General features: G+C 43.6%; 1 protein-coding gene across 1 annotated transcript; it reads right to left on the bottom strand.

Annotated features, from left to right (window-relative positions):
* Positions 1–794: 794 nt before the first annotated feature.
* LOC310771867 (cytochrome P450 2J2-like) lies at positions 795–11,702 on the bottom strand (the record flags this gene model as incomplete). Its single annotated transcript, XM_083664374.1, has 9 exons — positions 795–970; positions 1,824–1,965; positions 3,200–3,387; positions 4,506–4,644; positions 4,790–4,966; positions 7,813–7,973; positions 9,965–10,114; positions 10,305–10,467; positions 11,502–11,702. 9 exons carry the CDS (start codon positions 11,700–11,702, stop codon positions 795–797), a joined length of 1,497 nt encoding a protein of 498 aa, XP_083520500.1.
* Between the last annotated feature and the right edge of the window lie 225 nt (positions 11,703–11,927).

Raw genomic sequence — 11,927 nt, 5'->3', positions numbered from 1 at the left:
TTCTCAGAGGTGGAGAGAGGCGGAGTGTTTCGGGGATGCGGCTCTAAGCTGTGCTATACGCTAAATATACCGCAGCTGTGTGAACCAATCAGATTGCTTGATTTGAGAGAGCTGTTTTATAAATGTATTCATACAACAGTTAGTTCCGGCCGAGCAATTTGATTGGACAAGAGCCGTGCTGTTTTAGTATATCATCACGGGCGCTTCACCGATGTTCTAAACGTTTCCTTGATTAGGCTGTGTTCAAACAGCGCTCGCACCCAGGGACAGCGATATGGATTTATGAATGGTAAGCTGAAATCGTCTGTGCTAACCTCAAAGTAGCTAACATTAGCTTAGCTAACTTGCAGTCGGGAAACTGCAGGCAGCAAGTTTACCCGTTGTTGCGTTTTTTTTTCTATTTTAATGTCCTAAATGTATCTATTACATGATTTTACTGCGTGTAAAGTGACTTTGAGCACTTAGAAAAGCGCTATATAAATTGAATGTATTATTATTATTATTATTATGATGTTGACATAGATTAGAAAGACAGACATACATGTAATAGATCTTTGCAAAGTATAACATAGGTAATGACTATGAAAAACAATGCCTATAAATAAAATGTATTATGTTGATCAGAATCTCTGATGAGCATTTGTTAATTTATCATGACAGACAGAACCACTCTGCTATACAGTTGGCAATAAAAAGAAAAATTCAGATTTTGAATCTTCATGCTGCACAAGGGTATACTGCACCATTTCTCTTATTTCTTTGTTAAGCATGGGGGTAGAGCAGGTCAGAGTGGTTTATCTTGGTGTAGCACAGAGGCGATAAGGTTTGGGACAGTGAATGACTCCCAACTTGAAGTCCAGACTGGGCTCCTCTCCACTGGGTGCAGAGAATGAGAACCTCTGGAGGAGGGAGGTGAAGAAGAGGAATAACTCCATTCTGGCCAGTTGTTCCCCAGGACATGCACGCTTACCTGGGAAGACATAATACCGTACCGTACTCTAGTTCAATTTGATTCACAAATGTTTCAATAGGATCCAATAAGATTCTACAAAAGCAAAATGCATCCCCCCAGCCTTGGGCCATATCAATTCATAATGGACCACCATTATAAATATACAATTCATGGCCAAACTTTGTTCAAACAGAACTTTATTTTCAACCCCCCCCCCCCCCGTGGGGGATTCTTTGGGAGTCAAGACTCATTGGTGGTGGACTGGGGAGGTGGGTGAGGCGAAACGACAGCTTCAGAGGAGATGATGAACAGCCGTGATGCCGGCTGCTGCTATGATCCGCCAGAGAGGGAGGTGACGTAGAACCCTCGCTATATACATTAGGATGAACTGACGTCATAACTGATGTCATACTTAAACTTGACTGACGTCACGGCCCACGGGCTGATCAGGTGATGCAAATATGGCGGCCTTCTGATTGAAATTTGGTATGAAACCTCACAAAATGAACAAAACATCTAGATTCCCCCATTGTATGTAGCCTAATGGTAGAGCCATAAAAAATCTTGAGTTTTTCACTCAATATAAGCGTGCTAGAACTTCAATGAAGCGTTGCAACAAGCAGATGGGATATACAGTATGTGACATTGTCAAAACAGTATGGAAATATGTATTTTCTAACTTTGAAGCTACTTAAGGGGGAATTTAGGTTTAACTCAGAGTGCACAGGGTTTTAAGTGTAAGGATCCACCATAGAACTGAAATGAATAAAACAATCACAAAAATATGATTTATTATTATTATTATTATCATCATCATCATCATCACTTGGTTAAAACAGCATGTAATTGACTTTTGGCTGAAACTACTGACCGGCTGAAAAAGGAAGGAAGGCCTCTCTCTTCCTAAATTTGCCATCCTGGTCCAGGAAGTGTTGAGGGTTGAAAGAGTGTGGAGTTTCCCACACAGACTCATCATGTAGAACGGAGTGCAGCATGGGCACGATCATGGTGCCCTGAGTTTAGAGCATTAATCAAGAAAGCAAATCAAATCTCAACATGTTGCTGTTTACAAAACAAGATGGTTATAAAGTGTCTCAGAAACAACAATAATTAAAACAATGGAGAAATAAACTAACAACGCCATACCTGCCAACATTGGGCTGTGAAAAAGAGGGAGATTTTCTGTGGTATCGCCGAATGACCTACCCTCAATGCCCCCGTAGGCCTATATAACCCTACACCACAAATTAATAGAATAAATACAAGGATGTAAAGTAAACCACTTTTAAATTAGTCTTAAATTCATAGCTCACAGTAAAATACTGATACAATTAAATTAAACAAACATACAAAATGTACACAGGATGTGATCAAAACTCAGCATCTAAAATTCACATCACAAAAAATTAAAAAGATGTTCTTGGCGACTATATGGCCATTTGCCTTGACACACCTCTCATGAGGAACGTGAATAGGCTATTTGTTAGCAGTTCCCCTCTGTGCTTCCACGGCTTGTTTGTGTTTGGCATGTTTAACGCGAGCATGTTTGTTTGCTAACGTCATTTCCCCCACCGTGTTCTACGCTAAAGTCGGCCCGACATACTGTAGCTTCTAAAACGCATGAGATTTGATGATGTGGGTAGTGTGTTCTTGCGTTCTTGTGTCCCTGTGAAACGTCATCAGTCGCAGCCCAAGTACTGTTCCAATACAAAGTTCACATTTCGCCAAGAACGATTAAAATTCCCGGATGTGTTCTTGACATGCCCACTTTACCAAGATGCTCTGGGTGGTGACTTGTGTCAACTTGGCAAGGCACATATCCCAGCATTCATTTCGGCATAAGTGGAGGCAGAATGCAGCAGAGAAGACGCCATAAGCTCCGGGAAGTTTTTTACAATTTAAAGTTTTATTTCATCACTAAAATAAGTGCCACTTTACGAACATTTATGGCGAAAAATGGCAAAAAGTTCCAGAGCACAATTGGCTGCATCTACATCAGCTGAGCTTTTTATTTGTGTAGTACTGCAGGCGGCCTCTGAGCTGGTATTGCGCAATACCCTCAAGAACGCAGTCTCAAACTGCCAATAGCGTCATGTGTGCTTGTGACCTCGCAAGTTCATTCTTCCAAGAACGACTAGCAAGAATGTTCTCCCCAAGAACACAAGAACAAGAATGCATTCTTGGTATTGAGAAACGGCCCTAGACAACAATCCTTATCACCTTCTTTCTCACAGGTGAATCATTTACCTTTGGGATGGTGTACTTGCCCAGCGTGGTGTTCTTGGTTGCCGCATGGGCCACATTCAATGGCAAGATGTTTCCCTTTCTCTGGATCTCATGGATGACTGCGTCAGTATAGGGCATGTCTTCTCTGTCGGTCACAGAGGGCTGCCTGGATGAACCAACTACAGTATCGATCTCAGCCTGGACCCTCTCTGCACATAGAAAGAACAGGAAACAATGTCTGATTTGGTGTCCATCATACATGGCTGTGGAGAAAATTAAGTCTATGACAGCCTAGTCTGACTTGACGGATGCAGGCTGCTGGACTAAGCTCTGCCAATGGTGCCGAGTCGACCATTGGCAGCGGAAGAAAATCCTTTTCCGCTCCCTGCAAGCTCTGCCATTGGCTCCGACTGCTCCCTGCATGTCAAATCTGTTGATCTCAAATGCCTCCGCCGCTGTGAAACAACAATGCTAGCTTTTTGCTATACACCCTGAAAATGGCACGTTTTTACGAAGATTTGGATTGTGCAATAAAGCAAGCTTACTTGGTACTTTTGGTTAGAGTTCTCAGTTCCAGCCCGAGCCCGATGGGACTCAACCCAGCCCGGGTTCTGGGTGACAATTTCTGCTAATTGGTCGGGTCGGGCTTCGAAACGGAGAGTCTGGCAAGCGAGACTAATGACAGCCACACGCAATATTGAACCTGCCACCCTACACTCACTCTCTCTAACACACACACGCACGCACCGGGGCCGGTTCCAGAACAAGATGACTAGGGATGCATCCTAGATAGGAAGGGGTGCACATGCACGGGCCGCCCGAAAAATGTGACATGTTATTTTACTAAAAATAATGCATTTTACCATCATTTCAAGTAGAATGATACCAGCCAAGCAAGAATATTTAAAATGTTTCAAGTGTTTTACTGAAATATTTGGACCATATAATGACAATACAATTATCTCAACCTTAAAAGGTTACATGTAGGTGCCAAAAAGCCATAAATTCACTTTAAAGAACAAAGAAAAACAACAATTATTATTCAAGTTTAAACAGTAAGTGTGCAGCTGCAGCATTTATATATAAAAAAACAAACATTTTACCACTCTTTTCAACTGAGCATGCAGACAATTAAAATAAGGGTGCAATGCGTGCTTTTGCACCCCTGTAAAACCGGGCCTGGCACGCACGCAGGCAGGCAGGCACGCACGCACGCACGCACGCACGCACGCACGCACGCACGCACACACGCACGCACACACACACACACACACACACACACACACACACACACACACACACACACACACACACACACACACACAACCTTGTATGTGTGGGTAGTAGATCATGTAAAGCAGTCCCCAGTATAGAGTAGTGGTTGTGGTCTCAGTTCCACCACCTAACAGGTCCAGGGTGCAAAAAGCCAAATTCTCCAGATCAAACCCAGAATCTGGATCCTCCTTCTGCTGACAACACACCAAAATTAACAACTGGCAGAATCAGTGGCTTGTCAACATTCAGAACCATTTCATTAGAAAATGCACAGAGGACAAACACACTATTTTAAGCCCAATACATTTCCTCACACGCTGGCAAATGCACACACACCTCTCCCATTTCTGAGAGGAAGCAGTCAATGTAGTCTCTTGGCGATGAGGGGTCATAGTCTTCTCTGTGTTCTTTGATCTTAGTTTTCGCAAAGGCAACCAGCTTATTTGTCAGAAAGAATATCCTCTGGTGATCTCCAGGGAGCCACTTCATCAGCCAGGGCAGCATGTTGTAAAGCTACAGAGCAAACACACAGACAGATAGTCCATCTTATTCTTGACAATATCAGGCTTTCAGATAGATTCATAACATGTAGCTGCTGTCCACCCTTTCGTTCCATCAATTCTTTTAGGGCACAGGATGATCAGGTTCAACATCACCTTCAGCCTCAGACTTGTGACAGATTTGTGATGAAGAACTCTAACATATCTGGTAGTTGCCTATATTCAGTAGCCACTACTGTCACACTGAATGGAAAATGGACCATGTTCGTAAAGTTACTAAAGTCAACCTCTTGGATAATGTCTGTCAGTCCACCCAGCCAGGGGCGGACTGGGATCATAATTCAGGCTGGGCATTAGATACCAAGCAGGCCAGGCCGATAGGGGCTGATGCGCGTGCCGCGTCGCCGGCGAAAAATTGGGGCCGTTTGAAGCCCAATTTGGGCCGTTTGAAGCCCAATTTGGGTCATTTGAAGCCAGATTTGGGCCGTTTGAAGCCCAATTTGGGCCTTTTGAAGCGCAATTTGGGCCGTTTGAAGCCAGATTTGGGCCGTTTGAAGCCCAATTTGGGCCGAGTCCAATTTTACAATGAGATACACCAATTTTAACCCTGTATAAAGTAAACCAGTAGGCGGCGCCTGGCCTGCTGTTCAGTGAGTGGCCTGACTGCGGGCACCAATTTTTTTTTTTTTTTTTTTTGCAGGCCAGGCCAGGCCAGGCCACCGGGCATTTGCCCGACGTGCCCGATTATGCAGTCCGCGCTTGCACCCAGCCCATCTCTCTTCTTAATATTTTTTCCAGTGCTAATTAGTGCTCATTTTAATTTATTTATCCTGGTTGCTGCTCCACCCTCTGCCGATCTGGGAAGAGCCAAAACTGGCTCCATGCTTCCTCCGAGACATGGGCAGTAGCCAGCTGCTTCTTTCCACCTGACAGGGGAAACTTCACCGGTAGGACATAGCACGTGAGAGGATCACGCTATTCCAACGAGTTCCCCTCCCTCCGAAAGGGCGCCCAGAATGACCAGAGGAGGCACCACTTCAGCGGTGCAATCCAGGATATTGCATGTTTTGGTGAGGGGTTCCTATATGGGGGAGGCTTCCAGGGGGCAGCATGCAGGCTCCGCACGGGGGGGGCCCTTTTGACGACCCCACCCGGGCGGTGGGCACTTGAGGGCATGTGGATGGGCACAGCTCCTTCAGCGCTCACAGTGTCCCAAGTGGGAATCGAACCCAGGACCTTCTAGCTGTGAGGCGACAGCGCTGCCACTGTGACCCCCACCACCCAGCCCATCTCTAAGTGAAGTATTTCTGGCTAAATGTGTGTTGAGGAATTTGTTTGTTCAAATTACACATTAGAATAAATTACACAGGTAGATTCTCTTGTGCCGTTGAAGTGGCTGTCTCTCTCAATTCTCAACTCGTATGTGAACAACCTACAGGGTCATCAGAAGAGGAAGCAAGGACCCTGGTAGACAAGCTGCAAGCACTCCTGGCAGGAGGGGATTTTGAGCTGCACCAGTGGGCAAGCCATCACCCACCATGTGTCAGCCATTTTTTTTTTTTTTTTTTTACCTTTATTTATCCAGTTTAGCCTCATTGAGATTAAGAATCTCTTTTTCAAGAGGGACCTGGCCAAGAAAAGCAGCATACAATTACACATCTCATAACATTACAACACTACATGGTACACACACATTCAGTGATTCATAAAAGCAAGTTAAACTATGAAGAAAAAAAACAGTTGCAACTTTCACCGTCCTCCCTACCTTTAACCATTGTTTTAAAAACATTTAATGAGACCAGCTCCTGCAATTTCAGGTCCTTCTGGAGCTCATTCCATGCCATCGGTGCTGAGAACTGAAACGCCTTTTTTTTTACCATACTCTGTGTACGAGCCCTTTTCACATTCAATAAAAAAAAAAAAAAATCCCTCAACCGCTGGTCTGACAGTGCAAGGTCCAGATAGTGCAGGCCGAGCCATGTTCAGGAGTCGGCACTGGTGCTTCCTTGGCACTGTCCATCTGACACTATCATCACACAATCTCAGAACCATTAGCTTCCCACAGACCACTCTGCACACATCATATTAGCCCGTCAATACGATTCCCTCGGCTAGCTGGTGCCCTTCGATATCTTATGGCCCATTTCCACCGCTGGTATCAGCGCGGCCCCGCCCAGCTCGTCTCGCTTTTTTGTCTCATTCCACCGATCAAAAACGTGGACAGCCCGGGTTGAGTCGGGGTTGAGTCGTGCTAGTTTTGGTCCATGCTTTGTTGAGGATCCAGCGCTGTGAACCCGGTACCATACCGTGACGTGAAAACACTGCAGACGACTGATTGGTCAGGCAGAATTGGTGAGAGGCCGCCGGGGTAGAGGCTTCCCTTCTCCCTGTAGCGCAACTCCCGTCCCCCGCGCAGTGCATGCATGTGAGTTTGAGTAACAACAAAGTGATATCCATTCTCCTAGCCAATTGTCACATTTGCCCATGTACACTGTAGGTCATTTAGAGGCACCAGTATTTCATAAACAGTTTAAAAGTTCTGTGTATGGATTTAATTTTAAGGTTATACGTTATAGCCTACTTCGGCTATGGGCGGAGGGCAGATATGCGGTCGCTATGACGACCAGGTGTGGGCGGAGGCGAGTAAACTTGCTATGGAAACAGAGTCTATATCAAGTAGAGACGAGTAAGACCAGGTCGAGTAGAGCTGTACTGTGCTGTTATATGTGGTGGAAATGAGCCATTATACCGTACATTGTGCACCTTATACCTTGTGCACCTTCTATTGTCTTTGTGTACAAAATGTGCTATATAAATAAACTTGCCTTGCCTTGCTTTCCCTGTAACTTAGAGACTCACCTGTGCCAATGCCCCTCCTTGTAATTCCACCACCTCATTCAAGTCCTGAAGGATCAACTGGTACTGCTTGTCACTGTACTCAAAGCGATCACCAAACACCAAGCAGCAGATGATGTTGGATACCGCATTGTTTAGCAGCAGCTGGACATTGAAGGGCTCACCTGAGAAATTAACAGATAATGCAATGCCAAAGGCGGAATTAAGTAAAGTCGTTGATGGGCTTTGGCAATGCTGTGTTGTTCATTGTTAGTTGTTCTACTTCAGGTTATTGCTCGTGTACGTTCAGAGGAATTTAAAAGAGTCAGTGGTGGTGATGGGGTATCCGTTTATGTGTATGGGTATTTTGGGATTTGGCATGTGTTGGAAGTACTGTATAAAGAATTTGGATGGAAGATTGAAGCTCACTGAAATGTACTTTGTTTGCACTGTGGATGAAATTTTAGTGAGCCTCAGTCAGCTTGTACATACAGGTCACCCCATTGACCTTGCATTCGTTTTTGCACAAACTTCCAGAGCTACTATGAGGAACAGCATGGATTGTGCTGAGAAAGAACTCTACCAATCAACATCATCACTGGTAAGTACCAAATACGGCTAGACTTTAAAAAATGTGAACTATCCCTTAAAATCATTGTCAATACTTATTCCTTATTCTTACTCAAGTATTTTATTGTACTTTGGTTGCATTTAAACCCGAGGTTTCCTTTACACTCACTTGTCAATTGTTTGCCTACAGTATATAGACTCACATTTACTTTCATTAATTTTAGATCCTGAATGATCACTATATTCTTTTATTGTTTTCACAAGTTCTAGGAGTTAAGGAGAGGTAAGATATAAGATGACATCATCGGCATACAGGGCTAATTTGTGACATTCCTGACCTAGTTTAGTTTAGTTTATTTTGTTTAAAAGGATAGTGTGCACACACATTTATCATTTGCAGATCCTATAGTTAGCCCCTTTGTTTGATCTTGCTGTCTAATTGCTTCAGCAAGTGGTTCCATACATAGAGTGAATGAGTGCAGACAGTGGGTCCACTTGTCTGGTCCCCTTATGGAAGCGTCTTGATAAAGTACCGTTAACTCTCACTTGTGAAACTGGCTTTTTATACACTAGAAATCTTGCACGCTATGCACGCTCAATTTCCTTTCCCCCTTAACTTACCCTTGTCCTCTTCTCCCTACTTCTTCTTCTTTTTTTTCTTTTTTTTGTAAATAAAGTTTTTATTTATTTACACACATAGACAGCATAAACATAAACAAACATTTTTACTTTCACTTATACATTTCCAGGCCTGTAATAAATTAACATACTTGGTTTCATGATATATTCACAAGAAAAAATAAAATAATTTAAGCAATATAATATAATATAGCCACATCACAGTGTCCCAGTCGTGCTATGAGCAAAGAAGCGGTCCCATGCAATTTTGAAATCCTCATTTCTATCATTGACTCTTGCCAACATGTGTTCATATGATACTATTTCTAACATGAATTCTACCCACTTTTTTAAATCTGGAGAGGATGTACTTTTCCATAATCTGAGAATCATTCTGGCAGCCGTGACCACGCCTACATTTATCACTGCAAAGTCGTACTTCGATATATTTGGCACTTCTGTTTGGTCCCCCAACAGGCATAACCTTGGTGACACAGGCACCTCCGAACCCAACCATTTCCCTATGTATTCTATTACGTTTTCCCAAAACGGGTAAACCAGTTTGCATCACTCCCATATTGGATGTAGAAACGTTCCCGTCTCTGCCTGACATTTCCAACATAAATTATTGGCCATCAAACTCATCCTGTGAAGCTTAGAGGGCGTAAAATAAAACCTGTGTATTAACTTATATTGAGTAAATTTCCCCCTCGCCTCCTTTATATATTTCCCCGTATTCGCTAATATCTTTAACCATTCTTCCTCACTGATATCACACCCCAAGTCCCTCTGCCAGATGATTCTCAGATTATTACAAATATCTGTTTGCGATAGGTTTAAAGATTTGTAAAATATAGATCCTACTTCTTCTTCGAATGGATTGCCGGCAGACTGGAAGCCTTGCGGCACATTACTGCCTCTCACAGAATATCACACAAATTCCAGACTCGGGGGTCCACCCCCTCCTCAATGTTCCTCTAGTTAGTACCTTGCTGATGAGCGATGGCCTCATTCAGATAGTGGCACTCCTGCTGGATGGATGGTTCGAGGGTCTTCTTGCCCACACCAAAGTTCCTGAGTGTATGGAGAGCAAATCTCCGCTGCAGCTTCCACTGATAGCCATTTGACATCACTATACCTGTTGGCAACATAAAACAGCATATAGACTGAAAGCAACTGGAACTGACTGAAAGCAACAGTGTTTAGGCTTTTCATCCCCTTTCATTGCACAAAAGAGGTGTTAATATGCAACAGTACTCTTGAGATGGCCTCAAAGGCAAGGCAACTGTTTTCCTAGACATGCACAGACATTACTATGCGCACTATACCTTTATTCCCAAACATCTCACGAAACAGCGGTATGTCAGGGCGTTCTGTGTAATCCTCCCCTCTTTCCACCAAGGCTTCTCTGACAAGCTTGTATCCATTGATTATCACAATCCTTCCTCCAAAGAGTCGAAGGCTGAAAGGGTTTCCATATTTCTCTGCAAACTGAGAGAAAAACAGCAGATTGTGGGTTTCCATATTTCACTGCAAACTGAAACAGCAGATTGTGGTCCAACATTGAGCGGCCTGTTCACATTTTAGAGCTTTGTAGAGCTCACTGGGAAAATGGGGTCGATGAGGAATATGAAAGGAATAATGTTAGATAGTATAACGCCAAGGTTAAGTAGTGATATGCTGGAAATGTGGGTTATACTCCATGAATGTTGGGTGCCATGCATTCATTGCCAAATCCACCACTGATTTTGGGATTTGTGATCAGATTGTTCTCACTCCTACTGTAACTTGTCAAATTCTCCTGTTCAGTTAGGAACCCTTCAGATAATCTCATTAGAAATCAACATTGCGCGGGCAAGGCGATCTAGTCACATGTTTAATGTGACAACAGTACCCTGTCTCGTCAGGGTAAGGCAACCACCAGCGGTCTTGAAAGTGACGAAAGTCTGATGTTGATGTAGGTCGCTGTTTTTTGTTTTTTTTAGGGCCCCTTCACACTGAGGGCACCTGTCCAGGTTGCCCATATGGTAGATCCAGCCCTGTATACTGGCAATGTTGTAAGGGTTACTTTTCAAATGTATTCCACTACAGATTACTGAATACATGCCCTAACATGTAATTTGCAACATATTCTATTAGATTACTCAAGTTAAGTAACATATTCTAAATACTGGATTACTTTTGGAATACTACAAAATTGTCTTACTGAGCACATTTGTCTGGGTCACTCTGAATGTATAGTTGACAATTGCTTAGATGGATAGAATACCGAATGGGCCAACCAGGCACAGACCCAGGGGCACAAGAGCAGGCCCCCCCTTCCCGACCCAGAGTCATACGTGATGATTATGCCTGTCACTAAGTTACATTTACTACCCTACAGTCAAAGGACGCATTTATGTATTTACTAAAGCCAGCAAAAAAAAACATAATTAAAATATTTGTTTTGAAGGTAGCCAATAGAGGTACACGGCCCTGCTGAAATGATCTGTTTGATCTATTTTATAATGCATGCCCACTCATACCTTGGTTAAATCCAGGTGTAGTTCCTTGGGTTTGATGCGATGAAGGTCACCAATCAGAGGAAGAGACCATGGTCCAGGAGGAAAGTTTCTCGGGGCTCTGTTCTTCAAAACATCAGCAAACAACAAGAAAACACACACAAATATCAGAACACTCCACGCATCCATCCATTCCAGGGCTATTACGTCATATAATGTTTCCATTTGGTCTTTTTTCAGGAGCAGGACACGCCAACTGTTTGTTAAGTTCTAGTACGAGTGGTGCTCGACTCATCTGGTCAATTTCTTAAGAAGGCGTGTTGGGGTAGTGTCATTTGTGTGTGTGTGTGTGTGTGTGTGTGTGTGTGTGTGTGTGTGTGTGTGTGTGTGTGTGTTTGTGTAGTGTGTGCGTGCGTGCGTGCGTGCGTGCATTTTTGCATGTGTGCAGCT

This window comes from Poromitra crassiceps, assembly GCF_964638095.1.
Source record: "Poromitra crassiceps genome assembly, contig: HAP1_SCAFFOLD_1408, whole genome shotgun sequence".
Classification (NCBI taxonomy): Eukaryota; Metazoa; Chordata; class Actinopteri; order Beryciformes; family Melamphaidae; genus Poromitra; species Poromitra crassiceps.
The sequence above is the reverse complement of the archived record's forward strand: the minus strand, read 5'-3'. Positions and strand labels throughout refer to the sequence as shown.